The sequence below is a fragment of the Brassica napus genome, chromosome A1 (assembly GCF_020379485.1).
Source record: "Brassica napus cultivar Da-Ae chromosome A1, Da-Ae, whole genome shotgun sequence".
Taxonomy (NCBI): domain Eukaryota; kingdom Viridiplantae; phylum Streptophyta; class Magnoliopsida; order Brassicales; family Brassicaceae; genus Brassica; species Brassica napus.
Window position 1 is genome coordinate 20,932,053 of NC_063434.1, and position 24,510 is coordinate 20,956,562.

At 44.2% G+C, this 24,510-nt stretch overlaps 1 protein-coding gene and 1 long non-coding RNA gene across 3 annotated transcripts; one reads left to right on the forward strand and one right to left on the reverse strand.

Moving 5' to 3' along the window:
• Positions 1 to 1,021: 1,021 nt before the first annotated feature.
• Positions 1,022 to 4,001, reverse strand: LOC125576438. The gene is made up of 2 exons (XR_007314786.1): positions 1,332 to 4,001; positions 1,022 to 1,239 (listed from the first exon to the last, which is right to left on the reverse strand). It is a non-coding gene; the product is annotated as an uncharacterized LOC125576438 (long non-coding RNA).
• Positions 4,002 to 9,233: 5,232 nt separating this feature from the next.
• On the forward strand, positions 9,234 to 22,706 carry LOC106376869 (probable dolichyl-diphosphooligosaccharide--protein glycosyltransferase subunit 3B). 2 transcript variants are annotated; one of them, XM_048736528.1, is made up of 2 exons: positions 9,234 to 10,392; positions 21,906 to 22,706. In XM_048736528.1, exon 1 carries the CDS (start codon positions 9,351 to 9,353, stop codon positions 10,389 to 10,391), a length of 1,041 nt encoding a protein of 346 aa, XP_048592485.1. In that variant the 5' UTR covers positions 9,234 to 9,350; the 3' UTR covers position 10,392; positions 21,906 to 22,706. The 2 variants fall into 2 exon arrangements, with proteins under 2 accessions (XP_048592485.1, XP_048592483.1); XM_048736526.1 differs by lacking the exon at positions 21,906 to 22,706 and adding an exon at positions 10,768 to 11,240.
• The last annotated feature ends 1,804 nt before the right edge of the window (positions 22,707 to 24,510 follow it).

Below are 24,510 nucleotides of genomic sequence, written 5' to 3' on the forward strand. Positions count from 1 at the left end.
AAAGTATATGAACTAGTCGAAAGTATCCGAAAGTATCCAGATAGTTTTCTTCAAAATATCTAAAATAATCTGAAATATCCGAGATTTATCTAAATCATCCTAATTATTCGATATTTTATCCAAAATATCCGAGATTTTACCTGAATTACCCGAACTACCCGAAATAACCAAACCATAACTGAAACAAAATGAGAACGGATTTTTTTCTGGATATTTTCCTGTTCCTAGTTATACTATCCAAACCGAATCCAAAACTATATGAACCGGACCTGAACCAAAAATAGGTCAGGTAGTAAATGAATCTTCTAGTCCCCTACGAACTACGCGATACCAGGAATACCCAAACCAAACCGAAATAAAAATACCCAATCTTAATCGGTATCATTCTATTCACCTGAACCAATGCATGAATAAAAGAGTAATTCTAATATAATGTGTTGCTTTATCAAATGAATATCAGAACGAAGATCTGATGCAAAGAAGGCTATGGGAGAAGCCGAACTTTGAGAATTACTATGCAGAAATGCATAAAGTAAAGCGGAGAAGATAGGTGCACATAGGCCTGGACACATTTATTTAGAACCGAAGAACTGAACCGAATAGAAAAACGAAGTTTAGTTTGAATTTGGATATTATAATTATCGGAGCGGAACATGTAGGTACACTTAGGGTTGGACACATTTATTTAGAACCAAAGAACTTAACAGAATCGAACAAAAAAAAGAAAAACGAAGTTTAGTTCAGATTTGGATATTATGAATTATCGGAGCAGATCATATTCCTAAAACCAAAAACTATAAGATATCTACACAAATGGACCAGTTACAAGAAAGACAGTATTACAAGTTGGATCTTGTCCGATAATGGGCATGGTCCGATTTTGACTCAATCTTTGTTTTAACAAATTTTCTCGGTGGCTTCAAATCTATCTCTGATTAAAATTCGAATTCTAACAAGCAGGCGCACAACATCATCAATACGAACGATAAAGACTTCTTCATGATCACCTCATGACCTCAAGGGAGGGTAACTTTTTTTTTTTGTTATAACTAGAAAAGAAAAGACAGGTTCAGAGAAGGAAGCTCAGGCTAACACGAGATAATTCGTCCTGATTATGCAAGTTGACATCAAAGGGATTGAAACTAAAATGTGAATGACGGCTATCAGGTTTTGGTTATACATTGCTTTGCTTATACATCTTGGTGTCTAATACTTGCTTCCCGCACATGGCACACAATCCTGCACAACAGATAGGTAGAAGTATTTACTACTGTATGACTATCTAATTAGAGGTGTTATAACATATAGGTAGATGTGATTACTATATTTACCTTTGCTATAGGCACATGTGTGACAATATTTACCATCTTGATGCACTTGCTGCTTGCAGATCATACACTTTGTCGTAGCGGTACCGTAAGGTGACCATCTATAAACGAAGAAACATCATAAGACAAGATCAGAAGCAGCAAGGAAAATACAAAAAGAAAAAAAAGCAGAAGAAAGAGAAAAATAACAATGAGAACGCTAATCCTCTAACTCGTCCTTATAGATAGTTGTAATCAGTTCTCCGATTACGAGTACTATAAGTCTACACCGCATAAAGATATTAGAGTTTAACAATCAAATATTCTTTTACTAAACCTATATAAATGTATTTTAAAACGGGAAGAGTATTAAAATGTCGTTAACATTTTCAATGCATTTATTTATTTAATAATTTTGTTTATTTTTAAAACTATTATTAATTAACAAAATAAAAAAATACTAAATTAGAATTATAATATTAAATTTAATTATTTAATATATGTAAAGAAATTGAAGGGCATGTTCGATGAAAACTTAGGAATATGATTTAGTACAAATGGATTAAGACTAAAAAAATGACTATCATTCACAGTAGACTATAGAATTTAATGGGTTTGAAGATCTTTGTAATATTTTCCGAGATGTTAAAATGAATTTTGAGCTAAAAGTTGGTAATGAATTCGTCTGTAAAAAAGAAAAGGTTAGTAATGAACAGCAGATAATTTTTACTAGAAATGCACACATATCAGAAACCATGCTAACTTTTATTTGAACCGGAGTCAGTGTTATGTTAAGATTTATGAGAATAAGAGATATTTAATGAGAGTTTATTGTTAAATAATGAAAAACAAAAGAGAGAAAAGGAGAGAATAATTTTCTTTAGAACTAAAAAGTGTCATTACAATGGGTTATCAAGAGACATAATCAGAATAGAACATGCTTACTCTAGTAGCCAAACACCCTTGGCTTACTAGGAAAGCTAAAATAAAATATCTGTCTGTTTTTACTGTAGTTCCGCGGGTACTGTTCATTCTGGCAAGCCTTACTTAATTTCCTTTGGCAAGTCTTGCTAACTTTATTTCTTCATGTCAATACTCCCCCTCAAGCTTTAACATATGGTTAAGCTTGGAACCCATGAAAACATCCCTCATTAAAACCTTTTGTGTGAAAAATCCAATGGGACAAAAACACACAAAGGAAAAAGAGTAGATGCTTCATGGCTTAAGGGGATCATGATCTAGTCATGTCTATGAGTCCCAATTTCGGATGAATGAACTCGCAGACCTTAGTACTTGCTCCTTTGGTGAAGATATCAGCTAGCTGGTCTTCACTTCTAGTGTAGCAAGGTAGAATAATCTTCTGCTCCACAGCCTGTCTCACTTTGTGACAGTCCACTTCAATGTGCTTTGTCCTTTCATGAAACACTGAGTTTGAAGCTATATGAATGGCCGCCTGATTATCACAGTGCATGGTAATTGGTGTTGATGTCTCTATTCCCAAGTCTCTTAGCAAGTTTCTGATCCAAATGAGCTCACTAGTCAGCTTCCTCATTGCTCTATACTCTGCCTCATCACTCGAACATGATACCACTTTTTGCTTCTTGCTTTTCCACGTAACTAGATTGCTTCCAATGAAGGTGCAATAACCTGTAGTAGACCTCCTATCTACTCTATCACCAGCCCAATCTGCATCACAATATCCCACAATCTCTGTGCTCTTGTTGCAGCCCATCCAAACACCTTGACCCGGGGCCTCCCTTAGGTATCTCATGATCCTTTCTACCATATTCCAATGATGAACCTTAGGTGCTTGCATATGCTGGCTGACTTGGTTCACAGCAAAACAGATGTCTGGTCATGTAATGGTGAGATAGATCAGCTTCCCAACCATCCTCCTATAGAGTTTGAAGTCTCCAAATGGTTTGTCTTCAAACTCCCCCTCACGCAAGACTTTATAGCCTTCTTCAAGTGGTGTTTTAGCTACTCTTTCTCCAAGCTTTCCTGCCTCATTTAAAATATCAAGTGTGTACTTTCTTTGGGATAAGAAAAGCCCCTCCTTATAGCGGCATATTTCTATCCCTAGAAAGTACTTTAGCTCACCCAAATCTTTAATATCAAAGGTGGATTTAAGAAAAGCTTTAGTAGAGATGATACTTTCCTTGTCACTCCCTGTGATGATAATATCACCACAATTCCTTGCTTGCTTGTGAGAGTGAAGAGTGTATGATCAGCTTCTGATTTTACAAACCCTTTTCCATTGAGAGTTGTACTCAGTTTGTGATATCAAGCTCTTGGTGACTGTTTTAATCCATAGATTGCTTTCTTTAACCTTAGAACATTCCCTGGCTTGACCATATCTTCCATACCTGGAGGTGGCCTCATGTAAACTTTATCCTCCATCTCTCCTTGAAGAAAAGCGTTATTGACATCCATCTGCCATAAATTCCATTCTAGGTTCACTGCCAAGGAGAGTAGAATCCTTATGGTGTGGAGTTTAGCTACTGGTGCAAAGGTATCCAAATAGTCTTCTCCATAGACTTGAGTGTATCCTCTTGCAACCAGCCTTGTCTTCTTCCTTTCTGGTTTTCCATTGGCAAGATACTTGATGGTGAAAAGCAGGCGGCTTGTAACAGCTTTCTTTCCTTTGGGAAGCTCGGTTTCATACCAAGTATCATTCTTGATCATGGCACCAACTTCATCTCCAACTGATTATCTCCACTCTTCATGCTCCATGGCTTTTTCATAAGTCTTTGGAACATACTCTTGATCCAGATTGTTGATGAAGACTACATGCTCTTGAGGATAACTCGCCAAAGAACAAGTTGCTTGGATAGGGTTAGCTACTGCATTGCTGTTCAAATACACTCTGGTGTCAACCCATTTGGATGGTTTCTTTACTCTTGTATTCCTTCTCAATGGTTGATTCTCTTGACCTTCTACCACTGCATCTTCATGTCTTTAGTCTCCATTAAAATGATCTTCACTAGGCTGATCAGATTCATCTCCATCTTGATCATGTGTGCTTGCTGAATCATCTCCTTTTTGCGGTTGTGATTCATGTTCATTGCCCCCCTCAGGATTTGGATGGAATGTTTCAATAACTGGTGTTGCTTCTTCATTGTTTCCAGCAGTTGGTGGTGAGGGAGAAGTCCTTAGCACCTCACTGCTCTGAGGCTGATTGATGCTTAGCCTTTCTAGAATGATTCTCAAGTTGTTTGCCCTATCTGAAGGTCCTTGTGAGAGATCTTGAAGGCTTTCCCAACTCTTCTCCTCATAGTACCCCTTAGATTCCACAAACTTAACATCCCTTGAAATCAAGACCCTTCTTGATATTGGATCATAGCACTTATACCCTTTTTGTGTTGGAGAATACCCAATGAATATAGCTTTTGAGCTTTTAGCATATAGCTTGTTCCGCTGCTGTCCTGGTATCATCACAAAGCAGAGACACCCAAACACACGCAAGTGGTCCAAAGGTGGCTTGGTCTGGTTAAGAACCTCAAATGGAGACAGGTCGTTGAGGACTTTAGTTGGAGTCCTATTGATCAGATAGCTAGCACATACCACAACATCACTCCAGAACCTTTTTGGAACATTGGTGTGAAACATCATTGATCTTGCTACTTCTATTAAGTGCCGGTTCTTCCTTTCAGCAACTCCATTCTGCTGAGGAGTGTAAGGAAAACTTGTCTGGTGAATAATCCCATGCTGAGTAAGGTATTGTTTACATGCCAGACTTGTGTACTCTCCACCATTGTCTGACCTGAGGATTTTCACCTTGGCATTAAAGTGATTGGAGACATGGGCCTGAAAATTCTTGAAAGCCTCTAACACCCTGTCTTTAAACGAAAGCAATGTCACCCAAGTGTATTTGGACTTCTCATCAATAAAGGTAACAAAGTATTTGTGATTCTCCCTTGACAGACACGGTGCAGTCCATACATCAGAGTGAACCAAGTCAAAACATTTCTCATAAATTGTACCAGACCTTGGAAAGACTGTCCTACAATGCTTCCCCAATATACATGCTTCACACTCATCATTCTTGAACACCACCCCAGGAAGTATCAAGTTTAAAGCTCTAGTATGGGGATGCCCGAGTCTAGCATGCCAAATGTTGCTGTCAACCCCATTCGATATACTGGCCAGACACTGAGATGAAGATGTTCCGAACACCTCTGTCTTCTGAAGATGATATAGTTCATTGTGAGTGTGCCCTTTTCCAATCACATGGCCTGTCTTTAAGTCTTGATATTCAACTTCATCTGGTCTGAAGACAACCTGACAGCTAAGATCAACCGTAGTCTTCCTCACAGATAACATATTTGATGTAAACTGAGACATATACAAAGCAGTTGATTATCTATCAAACAACCTAAGGTTCCCTATCCCTTCTATCTTAACCTTATCACCATTTGCTATAAGAACATTCCCTAAGGCTGGCTGGATATCACTAATCAAGTTCCTATCACTAATCATGTGATGGCTTACTCCTGAATCTATAATGATAGGTTTAAAGTCAAGAGAGTGTGTACCAGCCTTCTTGGATGATATAAAGGCTTCGATAAAGTGATGAAGGTCACTCACGGTCGCTGGACCATCGGTGGTAGCTGTACTATCAGTACTTCTCCACGTTCATCCTTTATTACAACCACCAGTGAAAGAAGAATACATGGTTTTTCCTTGTATCGCTGGATGCTCAAACTCCTTAAGCTTAAATATATTTGGCTGGCTTCTCAAGGAACAAACATCTTCTAAATCTGGAATTTTCCTTTCTCTAAGGAAATAATTTATCAGATGGTTGTAGGGTGAATTCAGGTTTAGGAGTAAGCTGAAAAACTTGTCTTGCTCATAAACCGTTTGAAGACTCTCCCATAGATTCCCATAAACAGTTTGAAGATTTTCCCATAGATTTGTGGCTGTTTTACAGTGGGAATGAGCATCCAAGATTGGCTTAGACAGAGATTTGTGTATGATTTCTAGTGCTTGCTGGTCTTCTTGAACCCACTTGTTGTCATGCTTCAGGCAAGTAGCCTGACTATCCTCTTGAGCCATCCTCTTTAAAGTTTCAGCCTCCATTATATGGCTGTCTCAAAGTCCATGACTTCCCAAAGTAACTCTGGCCACTCTTGACCATAAAAGATAGTTAGGACCTTCAAGGGTCACTGAAATAAGGTTCTTCTTCTCCATTTCCATGGTTAGAATTCTCTTACCCAATGGGTAAAACAATAGACCAGAGAATAAAGATTGAAGAACACAAAGATTTTGAAAAGAAAAAGATTGATTTGCGGAATGATATGAGCTTATTGCTCTGATACCATGTTAGATTTATGAGAACATGAGATGTTTAATGAGAGTTTATTGCTGGATAATGAAGAACAAGAGAGAAAGAGAAGGAGAGAATAATTTTCCTTAGATCTAAAAAGTGTCATTACAATGGGTTATCAAGAGACATAATCAGAATAGAACATACTTACTCTAGTAGCTAAACACCTTTGATTTACTAGAAAAGTTAAAATAAAATATCTGTCTGTTTTTAGTGTAGCTCCGCGGGTACTTTTCATTCTGGCAAGCCTTGCTTAATTTTTTTTGGCAAGTCTTGCTAACTTTATTTTTTCATGTCAATACTCCCCCTCAAGCTTTAACATATGGTTAAGCTTGGAACCCATGAAAACATCCCTCATTAAAACCTTTTGTGTGAAAAATCCAATGGGACAAAAACACACAAAGGAAAAAGAGTAGATGCTTCATGGCTTAAGGGAATCATGATCTAGTCATGTCTATGAGTCCCAATCTCGGATGAATGAACTCGCAGACCTTAGTACTTGCTCCTTTGGTGAAGATATCAGCTAGCTGGTCTTTAGATAGTTGTAATCAGTTCTCCGATTACGAGTACTATAATTCTACACCGCATAAAGATATTAGAGTTTAACAATCAAATATTCTTTTACTAAACCTATATAAATGTATTTTGAAACGGGAAGAGTATTAAAATGTCGTTATCAATGCATTTATTTATTTAATAATCTTGTTTATTTTTAAAACTATTATTAGTTAACAAAATCAAAAAATAATAAATTAGAATTAGAATATTAAATTTAATTATTTAATATATGTAAAGAAATCGAAGGGCATGTTCGATGAAAACTTAGGAATATGATTCAGTACAAATGGATGAAAACTAAAAGAAAATGACTAGCATTCACAGTAGACTATAGAGTTTAATGGGTTTGAAGATCTTTGTAATATTTTCCGAGATGTTAAAATGAATTTTGAGCCAAAAGTTGGTAATGAATACGTCGTAGAAAAGAAAAGGTTAATAATGAACAGCAGATATTTTTACCAGAAATGCAAAATAGTTAATATTAATTTTAACTATATTACATTTAATTATTTAATTTAATATATTTACATTAGAATTATTTCAAAATTAACGAGTTTTCTTTTTTGCGGTTTGGGCGGGAAAACAAGATTTTTCGGTTCTGGCGAGAAAACGAGATTTTTCGGTTTTGGCGGAGAAATACAAATTTTTCGGTTTTGGCGAGAAAACGGGTTTTTGCGGTTTTGTCGGGAAACACGTTTTTGGCGAGAACACGTTTTTGCGGTTTGGAGGGAACCACGTTTTTGCGGTTTGGAGGGAAAGCGCATTTTTGCGGTTTTGGCGGGAAAACGTGTTTTTGCGGTTTTGGCGGAAAAACGCGTTTTTGCGGTTTTGGCAGGAAAACATGTTTTTGGCGGGAAAACGCATTTTTGCGATTTTGGCGGGAAAACGTGATTTTGCTGTTTTGGCGAGAAAATGTGGTTTTGCGGTTTTGGCGAGAAAACACAGTTTTGGCGGGAAAGCACGTTTTTGCGGTTTTGGCGAGAAAACGTGTTTTTGCGTTTTTAGCGGGAAAACAAGTGTTTGCGATTTTGGCGGAAAACGCATTTTTGCGATTTTTCCGGGAAAACACGTTTTTGGCGGGAACACTTTTTTACAGATTTCGCGGGAAAACAAGATTTTTTGGTTTTGGCGGGAAAATACAAATTTTCGGTTTTGGCGAGAAAACACGTTTTTTGGTTTTGGCGGGAAAACACGTTTTTTTTGGTTTTGGCGGGAAAGTACGTTTTTGCAATTTTGGCGGGAAAGTACGTTTTTGCAATTTTGGCGGGAAAACACGTTTTGCGACTTTGGCGGGAAAACATGTTTTTTTGTGTTTTGGCGAAAAAATGTATTTTGGGGTGTTGGCGTGAAAACATTTTTTTTGTGATTTGTGCATGAAAACATGCTTTTCGGTTTTTGCAGGAAAACACATTTTTGCAATTTTGACGAGAAAATATTTTTTTGCAATTTTAGCGGAAAAATGCGTTTTGGGGTTTTGGCGTGAAAAAATAGTTTTTAGTACGGGAAAAAGTGTTTGTAGTTTTGTCAGTTTTCGTTTGTGACAAAAATGATTTTATTTTTAGGTTTGTAATTTGTGAATTACATTAGGGGCATAATAGATTTTATACCATTTTGAATGAACTATCTCCATTCAAATGATCCAAATTGGTTCAGCTGAATGGACTTTAAAATTAAGCTTAAATTTCCAAAAGTCATCTGGATGATCTATTTGAATGAATTGCACTTTTAGTGTCTAAACAAACAAAACTCTCATCTTCATCCAGATGATCTATCCAAATGGAGAAACAAACAGCAGATATTTTTACTAGAAATGCACACGATATCAGAAACCATGACTTTTATTTGAACCGGAGTCGGTGTTATACAGGTAACTGAGGTAAGATGTAGAAAATCAAATGGCAGATGAATTAAACTTGACCACGAGGTGAATTAACATGAGAAAGCTCTGAAGCTGCAGACTCTAACCACGAATCAAAATAGCCCACGTGGATTCAGTAGCCAATAAAAACCTTCCATCGTGGATAACCAGCGAGATGGCAAAATGAAGAGCTTCGTAGACCTTCTTCTCCAACTAGAGGCTCTCCGGTAAACGGGCAATACCCTCGTCTTTCACCTTTCTCTTCTCCTCCCGAATTTGAACTCACCTGGTGGACAAGACAATGGCGATCGATAAAAAACTCTTATCTCTTCTACTCCTCGTATCCTCCTTATCATCAATCGCATCAGCATCCTTCTCAGATCCAGATTCCGATTCAGATCTCACCAACGAGCTCGCTTCCCTGAGATCAAACTCCGAATCAGGCGTAATCCATCTCGACGACCATGGAATCTCCAAATTCCTCATCTCCTCTCCCACTCCACGTCCTTACTCAATCCTCGTCTTCTTCGACGCCACTCAGCTCCACAGCAAAACGGAGCTCCGTCTCCAAGAGCTCCGCCGCGAGTTCGGCCTCGTCTCCGCCACCTTCCTCGCCAACAACAACGGATCCGATCTGAACAAGCTTTTCTTCTGCGAGATCGAGTTCTCGCGGTCCCAGTCTTCCTTCCAGCGATTCGGCGTCAACGCTCTCCCTCACATCCGTCTCGTAACCGCTTCAACAGCGAAACTAAGCGACGAATCTGGTCAAATGGACCAGTCTGATTTCGCGAGGTTAGCCGAATCCATGGCTGAGTTCGTCGAGCAGCGAACCAAGCTCACCGTCGGTCCGATCCAACGTCCGCCGTTTCTTTCCAAGGCGCAGATCAGCGTCATCGTGGCGATGATCGTAATCGCGACTCCGTTTGTCATCAAACGGATTCTGAGAGGAGAGACTCTTCTCCATGACCATAGGCTTTGGTTATCAGGCGCTATCTTCATCTACTTCTTCAGCGTCGCGGGAACGATGCACAACATTATCAGGAAAATGCCTATGTTTCTCCAGGATCGTAACGATCCGAACAAGCTTGTTTTCTTCTACCAAGGATCTGGGATGCAGCTTGGAGCTGAGGGGTTCGCTGTGGGGTTCTTGTACACTGTCGTTGGGTTGCTCTTGGCGTTTGTTACTAATGTGCTTGTTCGGGTTAGGAACCTTAATGTTCAGAGACTGGTGATGCTTGTGGCTCTGGTTGTGTCCTCCTGGGCTGTGAAGCAAGTTGTTTACTTGGATAATTGGAAGACTGGTTATGGGATTCATCCCTATTGGCCATCGAGTTGGCAGTGAGGTGATGGGGGTTTAGTTTTCAAGACATTTTCTGGAACTGAGTTATTATGATATGTTGGACTTTTTGTGTTTTGAATCATTGTAGTACAATTTCAGATGGTTTTAAACTCATTACTGCTTTGCTACTTCCTTGTTACTCTATATAGTCAGTGTCAACCATTGCTCACTGTTCTGTAGGCTCTGTATAGGAGGAGCCATACTCAGAAATTCAGATTCTTTTGGGCTCTCTATCTGCATATTGCCAAATTGTTAGGATAAGTGAATTTAGAGTCTGGAGATCACTCTAAGATAGTTTTTATAACATTCTCCTTATCGTTCCCGATTGTTTGTTTGCATTGTGCGTTTCCATGTTATAATATTTTACTTATCATTGTAGAGGATGGATTTAATCATCTCACAAGGCCCAAGGAATAGAAGGCCTGGCCCAGACCAAGGAAAGCGATGGCTCGAATAGTCGGCTTAAACCGGTTGATTACTCGGCTTGCCTCTACAGTATCTCGAGTCGAGCGACGCCGACTAAGAGGCACACAGCTCGGCGACCGCTCGGACGAATGCGGGCCTCTCGGCCCAATAAAGAAGGCCCACGAAGACGACTTAAGCTAGGTCAAGAACGACACATCAGAGGACTATATAAGGAGAAGGAAGAGAAACGAGAAGGGGATCCGAAATCATCTGACTAACATCTGGCGGCTAGATTAGGGTTTTCACCTTTGCTTCATCTTGCCGTTATTTGTATTTTTCCGGTAGCTCATCGAGTTGCCGGCTTCTCTTCTGTCGCATTCTCTTTACTTCTCTTGTAACCGACTGAACATCTCTTCCGACCGTAATAAGACGTCTTTGTTAAACCCACATCCTTTTATCACCGTTTTCCGATCAAACGCCTGGCGCCCACCGTGGGTCCTTTTTAGCAAAGTAACGTTAGTACTATGGTTGTCAGCAACGACAGTTCTTCGTCTGGCGAGGAGCGCGAAGCCCTCGAGGTGATGCCGGCTCCCGAGGTAACACCTACGCCTACACCAGTAACTCCGCTACCCCCTCCTGCGTCCATGGAAACCATCTTGGCACGCCTCGCCCTGCAAGAAGCGGCGCAGAAGGCGGCGGTCGACCAAATCACAGCGATAGCAAAAATACTCGCTCCTATCGCTGCAAACGCCGAAGCTTCAACGGCGCAATACCGTCGACACCTGTTCGCCACTGAACGAACCACCAACGTAGCACCTGCGCGGGATAACAACAACCAGAGCGCCGGTAACAGCAACCAGAGCGCTGGTAACGACATCAACGCAGACACCGCAAGCGAGCTAGCCGCGTTGAAACAGTCGGTCCTCGACATCAACTCAAAGATCCACCAGGTGACGACCTCGGCGCCCCAAATCGAGCACGTACTCGCGGAATCTCTTCGCACACCCTTTACGCAAAGGGTCACCGGCGTACGGCTCCAGAAGATGGAGAAACTTCGTCTTCCAACCTTCAAGGGTCTCTCCGACCCTTCTACTCATGTCACGTCCTTCAACATAGCGATGCGACGCGCAAATCTGACCGACGAAGACAAAGACGCCGGCTTTTGCCAACTCTTTGTCGAAACCCTAGAGGGACCGGCCCTTACTTGGTTCACAGGCCTCAGAGAAAACTCCGTCGATTGTTTCCACGACCTCTCGACGGCCTTCCTGAAGAATTATATCATGTTCACCAACCAAGAAACGACCGTGTCCGACCTGTGGAACCTCACTCATACCAGCGGCCAAAGCCTCCGCGACTTCATGGAGAAGTTCAAAGCTATCGTCTCGAAAGTGGATATTCCTGATCCTATCGCTGTCGAGTCTCTGATGAACACTTTGCACGTTGACTCCACGTTCCGTCAGGATCTCTACCGATACCCGACGAAATCTGTGTCTGACGCCATCGCTCGCTCAAACAACTTCATCCGCATGGAAGAAGACACAAGAGCAAAGTTTGCGAAAGAAGCAGCAGCGAAACAGCGACCCGCCCGAACAAACGACACCCGCCCTGAGCCCCGCCAGCACTCATCCGGTGGGAACACCACTCAGAAGCGAGGCTACGTTAGCTCGGTCGACGACGAGGAATCGCCAAAAACAGCAGCCGTCACGCGAGAGAAAGCCTGGAACCACTGGGATCGAGACTCCGCCTCGAAGCAATCAAAGTCGTCCGAACCAGCGAGTTCAAACTCCGAGGAGCCAAAGAAATGGTGCCTCTACCACAAAAGGGATTCCCATGATACGAAAGAATGCAAAGTCCTCATCGGGCAATTTTTCGACGGGATCACTAACGGGACAATTCAAATGCCCACCTCTCCAACGACACCGAAAAACACCAAAAGTTGGAGTAAGAACAAGGAGAAGAAGGCACAGAAGTCTCAGCAGAACACGGCCCCTAGCGAGGAAAGAGCGAGCCCTGAGCACACTCCTGTCAACAACGTCGGCCCCGCCAACGACTCATCAGAAGACGAACATCCGCGTCGCCGGCGACGAGTGGAAGTCATACTCTCTCACCCTTGTGACTCCTCTGACGACGACTCCTCGACAACGCAACCAGATTTACGCGACAAACTGAACAGCAAAGTCGAGCAATCTCTCACTTCCCCGACAACAGACAAAGATCTGCGCACCCTATTGAAGCGAAAGAACGCTACGAACGAACACGTCGGAAGCGCCGACCTCCGCGCGACCATCTCAAAATCCAGCGCCAGGAGAATAGGTCAACACGGCGACCTTCGCGACCAGCTCAATTCAAAGGCCGATGACCTGCGAATCCAACTCAACCGTTCAAAAGGGTCCGATCTGCGACGACGTCTCGAATCAAAAAAGAAAAAGCCCGCAGAAACTCTTCAATTCGAGAACACAACCGATGACTTAAGGAAGCAACTCGAATCAATGCGAGCTACCCGCAATCCGCACATTAGCGTAATCATGGGAGGATCACCTCCTTGCGGCGACTCAGTTCGAGCTGTCAAAGACTACAAACGACAAGCCACCACCTCCAAGAACTGCCCGCCTCCAGTCGAAAATGATCACCAGATCACTTTTTCGGCACTGGATACCAAGGGCATCCATACGCCACACAACGATCCCCTCCTCGTCGACCTCGACATCGGAGAATGCCTAGTCGCAAAAGTCCTTATCGACACCGGCAGCTCGGTCGATCTCATCTTTCGCGACACACTGGACAAAATGGGAGTCGATTTGAGAGATATGAAGCCTTCCTCTCGCACGCTCACTGGCTTCAACGGGGCCTCGGAGCAAATGATCGGAACAATTCGTCTTCCAGTATACGCAGGTGGTATAACCCGTACCGTCAAGTTCTCCGTCATCCGAGCCAAAGCACCCTACAATGCCATCCTCGGAACACCATGGTTGCATTCCATGAAAGCCGTTCCCTCGACGTACCATCAATGCGTCAAGTTTCCCGGCAAAGACGGAAAAACACAGACGATTCGGGGAGATCAACAAGCCGCGAGAGAACTGCTGATTGCAACCGTAAAGATGCAGCAACAGGCTTCCCTCGTCAACTCCGTCAGTAAACCACTCAGCAAGATATACCCCCAGAAGGAGGAAGTTCGCGAAGTCGCAATCGATGAATCCGACCCAACGAAAATCATCCGAGTTGGCGTCTACCTGTCCGACGACATATGTTCAAAGATCATCTCTTTCATCAAAGACAACGCTTCAACGTTCGCCTGGAAGACCTCCGACATGAAAGGGATCGACCCCGCAGTTACCTCCCATGAACTGCACGTCGACCCGACTTTCAAACCCATCCGACAGAAGCGACGCAAACTCGGTCCAGAAAGATCCAAGGCAGTGAACGACGAAGTCGACCGGCTCCTCGACGCGGGTTTTATTACCGAAGTTCGATACCCTGAATGGTTAGCCAACCCGGTCGTCGTCAAGAAGAAGAACGGCAAATGGCGCATATGCGTCGATTTCACGGACCTCAACAAGGCATGCCCAAAGGATAGTTACCCACTCCCTCACATCGATCGTCTCGTCGAATCAACTGCCGGTAACGAACTCCTAACCTTCATGGACGCTTTCTCGGGCTACAACCAGATCTTGATGCATCCCGATGATCGCGAGAAGACAGCATTCATCACCGACAGAGGGACTTATTGCTACAAGGTGATGCCCTTCGGGCTAAAAAACGCCGGTGCGACTTATCAGCGACTCGTTAACCGAATGTTCGCTGATCAGCTTGGCAACACCATGGAAGTGTACATCGACGATATGTTGGTGAAATCGCTCAAGGCCGACGACCACCTAAATAACTTACGCGACTGCTTCAAGATCTTGAACGACTATGGGATGAAACTTAACCCGGCCAAATGTACCTTCGGTGTCACCTCTGGGGAATTCCTCGGCTACATCGTCACTCAGCGAGGAATCGAAGCTAACCCCAAGCAGATCTCGGCGATTCTCGACCTTCCAAGCCCGAAAAACAGCCGCGAAGTGCAGCGACTAACGGGACGCATAGCAGCTCTCAACAGGTTCATCTCGCGATCGACCGACAAGTGTCTTCCCTTCTACGAGCTACTAAGGGGAAACAAGAGGTTCGTCTGGGATGAAAAATGCGAAGAGGCATTCAATCAACTCAAGCATTATCTCACGACCCCACCCGTGCTATCGAAGCCAGAAGCCGGCGACACACTGTCTCTCTACATCGCCGTCACATCCTCCGCCGTCAGCAGCGTATTGATTCGAGAAGATAGGGGAGAACAGAAACCAATCTTTTACACAAGTAAAAGAATGACGGAGCCTGAGACGAGATATCCAACACTCGAAAAGATGGCCCTAGCTGTCGTCACCTCGGCAAGAAAACTGCGACCCTACTTCCAGTCGCACACGATCGAAGTACTGTCCAACCAACCACTCAGAACGGTTATGCAAAATACTAACCAATCGGGGCGGTTGACCAAATGGGCGATGGAGCTGAGCGAACATGACATCGTATACAAGAATCGCACAGCAGCAAAGTCACAAGTCCTTGCCGACTTCTTGATCGAGTTGACGCCAGAGCTGGAACAAGACCTCATCCTACCAAGCGTAAACTGGATCCTCCACGTCGACGGTTCATCCACGAGTAAAGGATCAGGAGCAGGAGTGCAATTGCAATCACCAACAGGAGAACTCATCCGACAGTCATTCAGTTTCGGTTTCGCGGCATCAAACAACGAAGCTGAGTACGAATCCCTCATCGCGGGACTCCGTCTCGCCAAAGCGGTGAAAGCCAAACGAATCAGCGCTTACTGCGACTCTCAACTCGTCGTAAGCCAGTACCTCGGTGATTACGACGTCCGCAACGACAGGATGGACGCCTACCTCAAACTCGTCCAAGACCTCACGCGAGACTTCGAGTTCTTCGAACTCACGAAGGTTCCTCGCGGAGAAAATGTTTGTGCCGACGCCCTCGCCGCTCTGGGAAGCAAGCTACATGACCAGGTCAAAAGGACAATCCCGATCCATAAAATCGAGAAACCAAGCATCGATACGAAGGCAGAACAGGCCGCGATTATAGCAGCGATCAACGACGCGATGGACATTGACGAAGTGGAATCCCCCTCGCCAGATGATCACTCAACAGATTGGCGTAAGGAACTCATTGATTACCTCGCGGAAGGTTTACTGCCCGTCGAAAAATGGGATGCCCGGCGACTGAAACGACGCAGCACGCACTACGTCGTCATGGACGGGGAACTACACCGATGGACTGCAACAAAGGTACTACTCAAGTGTATCGCCGGCGAAGAAACGAGACTCGTCATGGCCGAAACACACGAAGGAGCAGCAGGCAACCACTCGGGCGGGCGAGCTCTCGCACTAAAAGTTAAAAACCTCGGATTCTACTGGCCAACAATGAACGCCGACTGCGAGACATACGCGCGCAAATGCGATAAGTGCCAGCGTCACGCCAAAACCATACACAGCCCAACGGAGTTTCTCCACACCTTGACTGCTCCATACCCATTTATGAGATGGGGAATGAACATCATTGGTCCGATGCCGGCATCCCGACAAAAGAAGTTCATCCTGGTCCTCACCGATTACTTCACCAAATGGGTTGAAGCCGAAGCCTACGCCAGCATAACCGACAAGGAGGTACAAAACTTCGTCTGGAAGAACATAATCTGCCGACACGGGCTCCCATACGAGATAATCACGGACAACGGTTCGCAATTCATCTCGCATCACTTCAAGGGCTTCTGCGACAGATGGCGCATTCGACTCAACATGTCGACACCGAGAAACCCGCAAAGTAATGGTCAAGCCGAATCGACGAACAAGACCATCATAGACGGTCTGAAGAAACGACTCGACTTAAAGAAAGGTTGCTGGGCAGACGAACTAGATGGTGTCCTGTGGTCTCATAGAACCACTCCTCGCGGAGCGACGAAGACTACACCCTTCTCAATGGCCTACGGCATCGAGGCAATGGCTCCTGCAGAAGTGAACGTGACGAGTCTACGCCGGTCACGAATGCCACAGAACACTGAACTCAACCGCGACATGCTCCTCGACGCACTCGACGATATCGAGGAAAAGCGCGACCAAGCGTTACTCCGTATCCAGAATTACCAGCATCAAATCGAGAGCTATTACAACAAAAAGGTCAAGTCGCGTCCTCTCGAAATGGGCAACCTTGTCTTAAGAAAGGTCTTCGAAAACACTAAGGAGTGGAAAGCCGGCAAGCTCGGAGCCAACTGGGAAGGACAATACAAGATAGTCGAAGTCATCAAGCCAGGAGTATACCGCCTCGAGACTTCGACAGGCGAAGCAGTACCGAGAGCCTGGAACTCCAAACATCTCCGCCTCTTCCATCCTTAGTCAAGGAAAATACCAACCCGAGTAAATGCGCCACAAAGGCCACTTTTACTCGCAATTTACTGATCGAGTAAACGCGCCACAAAGGCCGCTTTTACTCGCAAAAAAAAAAAAAAAAAAAAAAAAAAAAATCGAGTAAATGCGCCACAAAGGCCACTTTTACTCGCAATCTAAGAACTACGAATGGCTTGATTCCCGCAAAGGGATACGTAGGCAGCCCAAAGGAAAAGGGTCCAGCCGAAATAAAAAAAAAATATATAAACCCTCCCCGAGGAATCGATCTCCGAAGCAGACGATCACTTAAACGATGCCTACACGAGCACGCCCCGGCTCCTCGAACAAACGTATCGGCACTCGCATCCCACGTCGAATACGTCCTGATCAGACACATATTCACGGGAATCGACCGCGTTGCGACCTAAACCAACATGGCCGAGACAATGACTCCAATTCATCCTATAATTAACTAAGTAAGGTCTGGCCAACCAAACGCTTGAAAATTACATTAGGATCGACTCGGAACCGTCAAAGTCGAAAACTCTTAATTAACGACTTAAAGTGGCAAACGGTCGCGACTCAAAGAGGTCGATCGAGACAAAGTCATAACAAGTTTAAAATTATAATGATTCGACATCTCGAACAGCATTTACACCGAACGAACAGAGTCACTTCAAATCTTGAGAAATCACGATTTTGATAGACAAATCTAAGATAAGTAAATCAGTTCAAATCACCAAAAGAGTTCAAGATGGCGAGAAAACAACAAAATAAAAGCCTCGAGGGCAAAGGTTCGAAAAGTTACAACAATGAGTCATATAAGACTCGAAAGAAAACAACATACAAGAGACGCTAATCCTCTCGGTCGCTCTCACGATCGTTGAGGGCAGAAAGCTCCGAAGCCCTAACACTCGACTCGTGAGCAACCTCCTCGTTACCTCGACGAGATCCTTCAGCCGAAGTATCCGAGAGCACGAGGACAGGAGCACCGTCTTCAGCAGCGTTGGTCCCCCGATTAGGCGTCTCCCCCTCAAACGCAGCCGAAGAACCCTCTACAAAAGGCGTCGGCTCGTCACGACGTCCATCGATTGGATCAGAAGGCAGAGTAACAAGATTTGCTGCGGTCTCTGGGTCAATCAGACTGGCGTTGGACCCGTAAGGATCAAGACTCGCCAAAATACGAGCATCTACAAACTGGGAATCCAGTACAAGAGGAGAAAGCGTGAGATCCCCCTCGGGTATCTCGCCAACCTTGAGCTCCTCGGCCTCCTGCTCGTACTTCTTCTCTTGCTCCGCGAAAAGATCGATCGTGGCTTGCAAGATGTCGCTCCCAGCCCTCTTTAAGGCTTCAAGGCATTTCCTGGTCCCAAAAGCTTGGCTATGAAGCAACCGAGCCTTGTCGTAAAGACTTCGGCGTTCCTCTCGGGAGCGAATCTTGGCGAAGCGACGATTAGCCTTTGCAGACATCTCAGCTTCAACCCTTCCTCTTTCCTTCGTCACTTCCAAGATCCTGAAATCCCTAAGGCGCTTCATCTCTCTTTCATGAGATGCAGCGAGTGAAGCCTTCTCGCTCTCGAGCTCGGCATTCTTCTGCTCGAGCTCATGGATAACCCCGCGAGACGCCACCAAATCGGCCTTGAGTTCGTCTCTTCGAGCTATCGTGCGAGTGACCATCCCATTGAGCCTCTCAACGTTAGCCTTTGACGTACTTAGCCGACGAGCAGAAGCTTCCTCTTTCTCCGCGTGCTCCTTCTTGGCCAGCTCAAGTTCAGTCGAGACTCCTTTCAGGGCAGTGTCGTATTTGTCGATTACGACATTCATCGCGCCGTCTCCCTAAACGAACGAGGAGATGAAAATCGTAAGAAAGAATTAAGTAACGAAACACAAAAAAAAAGGGAGAGATCGAAACGTTTACCAGCAGCTTTGCCCTCGCAGCCTCCTCGTATTCACTCCCAAAGATGAGGTCCTTCACGGCAGGTAGAGGTTTCGCCCTCCCCCTGAGTTGGCGAAGAAACTCCCCGCACTTCTCGGGAACATACGCCAGAGGGGCCGGCCCCTCGTAGTGGAAGGAGACTTTGTCCGGAAAGTTAATCCCGGGAGCCCTCCTTAAGACAGCAGAGCCGCGAGGAGACGTGCCGATCTGAACGGCCCCAGTCCCAGTAATAGCTGGGATTCCCTCGCGAGGAGACGCCAAAGTAGGAGATCGTACTTCATCGTCGATCTCATCGTTGTGCCTCCTCATTAAAAGCGGCGACTCTCCGCTATCTTCATCAGAACCGTCCAGGACGGCGACGTTAAGGGAATCCTCAGATCCATCTGCTTCCCCCGCTTCGTCTCGCTCTCTCGAGACTTCAGCCTCAGAAACCTCCTCTTCAGGTTGGGTTTCTTCTTCTTCCTCCTCAGCTCCAGTTGGCTCCTCGGGATCCTCCGACTGAACCTCAACAGACCTCTTGGTCTTCTTCCTCCTTTTCTTCTTCTTCTGAGGATCACCGGAAAGAGGGACGCCACTCGCTTCCCCAGCACTCTCCTCGACACCCGAGTTACCCCTCTTCCTCTTCCTACCTTTTCCAGTATTTGCAGCATCGGAAGGAGGAACCTCGTCAGCACGAGGGACGGCCGTCGAGGGCCCGCCCCCGCTAGCCAGTCCCAGTTGAGCAGCTAGCATCGCGCTTAAGTCTGGAAGAGTCCCCATTCTCTTTGCCTCGGTGACTTGCTTCTGGATATCTCTCGGGAAAATTTCTAGTCTCTTCTTGCGAATAGGAAGAGCTGTCGGAAGATCTGATCTCCACCCTCCTGAAAACACAAGGCAAAGATGTCAGCACGCGGTAAGTAAACCATACGGCCAAAGAGAATACCAGAAACGGCGAGAGAACGCACTACGAGCAATTCGATCTTTAAACTCGTAGGTCTTCTCGACGGTGATCTCGGACCAACGGTAGATTCTAAGCAAAGCGACGGCTTGAACGCTTTTCAGGAAATCCTTGGGATAGACGGAAGACGTAGGATGGCCAACTGCAAACAAAAGAAAAGGAGAGTCTCATTAAGAACAACAAAGTCAGACGCAGTTCGCGACAAGATACTCTACCACAGGAACGGTTCCAAAGAACCCGATAGTCCTCCTGAGGAGGCTCCTCGAAAGCCGAGTCGTCGGATTTAAGAAAGAAGTAAGAGCGCTGCCAATTCTGCGTCTTGTTCGGATGGCCGGCGCATACGTTACAGTTTGGTCGCATCTTCACCGAGTAGGTCCCGTCCTTCATGTCGGTTATCGAGGTCATCTCCTCGAAAGATCTGACGCTCATCGGCATATCGATCTGCTCCGCTAAAACCGATAAGGTGACGGCCAGTCGCAGCGAGCCATTCAATAGTTGGCTAATCGCGATGTCTCGCCGCCTAGCGTACGCAGTGATTAATCGCGGGATCGGGAACCAACAGCGAGTGTCCTCCTGGAAGTAAGACTCATATACCGTCTGATATCCGATCGGAGGAGACCAAGGTCTCTGCTCCTTCGTAGGGATAAGGAAGGTTACGCCTGTAGCGCCCTTGGATCGAAGAATCTTCTTCACACTCCTCGGGGTCGATTTAGTCTCTTCTACACCCTCCCAGTCTTGACCAGCCACGAAGGCAGGGCGAAGCAGGTCGGGTAGAAGCCTCGGAAGCTCCTCGAAAATCCCGTCGGGATAGAAGGTCGTCGGGACTAACTCAGCTTCGGGATCGTCATTTTCAGGAGGATCGCCCTCCATAGGGCGAGCCCTCAAAGTAACCGAGTCGACAGGCATCGCCCCGCTCTGCCCGTCTCTCGCGCACTCCGTCGCGTCTCTAACAGCGACGTTCTCATTCCCTTCCCTCGCAAGCCTCGTAGCATCTGCGACCAGGAGCCTTTGGGAACGAGACAAATTGGCGGTATCCATCATCGCCGCATGGTGGGTAGATTCAAGATCCCCGAGACGACCTCCGTCGGGATTCCTTGCCGGCGTCGACGTCGCTGCAACCGATTTTCCCTTCTGTTGCCTCGATAATCTCGGAACCGATGACATAGTGAAGATCGCGTCGAACGAAGGCTACAACACTTAGAGAGATAAAGGAAGGAGAGAGAAAGTACCTTTGCTCGCGGAGGAAACTTAAAGAAATGAAAGGGGATCCGCATATTTATAAGGAGAAGAGAGGGAGGAGTTCGAGGCATCATCATTAGGTCTATTCGGGCCTAAATGGGCCTCGAAATTCCCCCTAAATACCCAGCGGACCCTCGCGGCGTTTCGACTCCCCGAGATACTCATGAAGGGAAAAAGGGGGAAAGATTCGAGGTATCATAATTAAGCCTAAATGGGCCTAAACGGGCCTCGAGTTTCCCCCAAAAACCCCATCGACTCCCGCGACTTTCCGGCTTCTTATCTTAATTAACCAAACGGTTATCCTAAGATCGGTTAAACCGGTAAATTAGCCAGGATTTGCCGATCAAAATCTGGGAGCCTGCGACTCAACGACTCCGAGGGAAGGCATTACCGCAGCCTTCCCCGCGACTCAACGACTCCGAGAGAAGGCATTGCCGCAGCCTTCCCCGCGACTCATCGACCTATCATTTCAATCTCCCGACAGGACTTCTGTTCCTTTGAACCTTCGAGTTCCAGAATCCATCATGAGCTTGTCGACTCTTCGCTCACTGATGGACTGGGGGGACTTACTGTAGAGGATGGATTTAATCATCCCACAAGGCCCAAGGAATAGAAGGCCTGGCCCAGACCAAGGAAAGCGATGGCTCGAATAGTCGGCTTAAACCGGTTGATTACTCGGCTTGCCTCTACAGTATCTCGAGTCGAGCGACGCCGACTAAGAGGCACACAGCTCGGCGACCGCTCGGACGAATGCGGGCCTCTCGGCCCAATAAAGAAGGCCCACGAAGACGACTTAAGCTAGGTCAAGAACGACACATCAGAGGACTATATAAGGAGAAGGAAGAGAAACGAGAAGGGGATCCGAAATCATCTGACTAACATCTGGCGGCTAGATTAGGGTTTTCACCTTTGCTTCATCTTGCCGTTATTTGTATTTTTCCGGTAGCTCATCGAGTTGCCGGCTTCTCTTCTGTCGCATTCTCTTTACTTCTCTTGTAACCGACTGAACATCTCTTCCGACCGTAATAAGACGTCTTTGTTAAACCCACATCCTTTTATCACCGTTTTCCGATCAAACAATCATAACACTAAAACGTACAGCAGTCCCCTTACATAACCACGTAGAGTTTACATGTGCATCTAGTCTTTCGTAGAAAAAAAATGATTTTGCTTAGAAGATGATGTAGCATTATGGGATCTTTTAGCTATGTTTTTTGATCTTCCTCCTCTCGTTTGTGGTTTCATTTCTCTGAAAATGTATTTCCATCTCATTCTCATGTTTCTTTCGGTTTGAAGAATCAGCCTGAGTCGAGATTTGTTTGCTGAGTATTGAGTTCTTTGTACAATTTAATATGACAGAGATAAAACTTTCGGTTTGTGTGCGTGGGCACCATGCTCTTCTCGTAAAAATTGAGAAAGGGCTTTGCATTATTGACACTCGCTGTTTATCTCTGCTTCTAACACAGACCTTGACCAATTTGGTACATTAGAATGATATCAAAGAGTCACAAATTAGTAAGCACATAGCTTGTCTAGCGATGAGATCAGCCATTTTCTTTGTTTTCCTTCGGTTCTATTGATGATCAGCAATGACAAAATCAAAACCAGAATGATATACCTCAAGAAAGAAGCTTCTGCAGATTAAGCCAGACATCCGGATCAGCTTCTTCACATCTACCTTCATGACAACCATCGTATATCCCACATTCTCTCTACATAGCCCACCATAAACCAATTCTTTCTGTCATAAGTTGAGAAATCTGTCTTGGGACTGTTCTCATTCCAAAACAGATTGCACTACCCTTCTCTTGCCTTTTTTTTTCTTTTCTTTTTGAAACACCCTTCTCGTGCCTTTAAATCCAGCAAACACCACTTGTGTTCTGTGCTTAAATCTCCGTATGTGATGGATTAGGTTCAACAATTCCTTGAATCCTTGATGGGAGATTGCGAAAAATTGGTCCCAATAGTTTGTTGTTTAGTACACATGTTCAGTAAAATGTTGAACACCAACAAGTTGTCTTTTGATTTGTAATTTGCAATGTAATTTCTTTTTTCTTGTGGAAAACTTAAAATCTTTCATATTAAAAACGGATGATTCTGTTTTTCTGAAGCCAGACATTGAAACTAATGTTTGAAACAATTGAAGCCTACTTTTCTGAAAAGAACTTTTGATTAGGTTTTTGTCCAATCAAATGATTGGTAAATATTCCCTTTTCGCTTTGGAATGGGTTGCATAGTCGACTTACTTCATTTAATCCGTATCCATTTTTCCAGCATACATTTTTTTCTGCCATTTCCAACATACATTAAACAAATGTTTTTGAAAAAAAAACTTCTTGTCACTTTATCCAGATGAACTTCTCCTTATAATTTAGAACACTATTTACTATTTTGAGGTTTCCTCTACCTGGACCTCGAGTTTTGCATATACTCTGTAATAAACTGTGTATTAAAAATTATAAGATTATTATTTTTATATAAAACTTCAATTTGAATTACTTAATATGAGAAAACTTATTCAAATAATTATGTAATTTTTATATATGTATATTGATGTGGGATTTTCAACATATTTTGCCAAATCGATTTCATGGGTTGAGGTTGGTTACTTTCATTATGGATTGGATCGACTTGTGTCTGTCTCAACATCAAATTCATGTAATGATTTTAACTCAAAATTAATGTATGTCAATCTAGATTTCAAATATTTCAGATTTTCCTATGTAGACTCCAGTGTTGTGGTAACAAGTTGGGAAGCCTAAGGCAAACTTTATAAGCATTTTTTTTAATGAAACTTAATATAAAATAAATATATTTGTATCAGAATATGAGTTTTTTAACAATTGTATTTTATGAGATTAAGGATATACTAAATAACATCTATCATTTTTTTAAAAAATAATCTATTAATATTTTTAAGTTATGCAATAGAATTACTATAAATGGTCTACATGCAACTACATTGCACTAAAATAAATACTGTAAAATTCAAATAACAAAACCAATATAAAATAAAAAGAAGAAGACATGAATACTGAACAAGTAGAAGAAAAAATAAAAATCAAAACTCAATGAAAAATATCTCTCAGATAAGCAAAACCCCACTATATATTGATATAAAACATGAAAATCTCACATAAATCATTAATTCTTGTGACCTGAAATATAAACTTTTTTGAA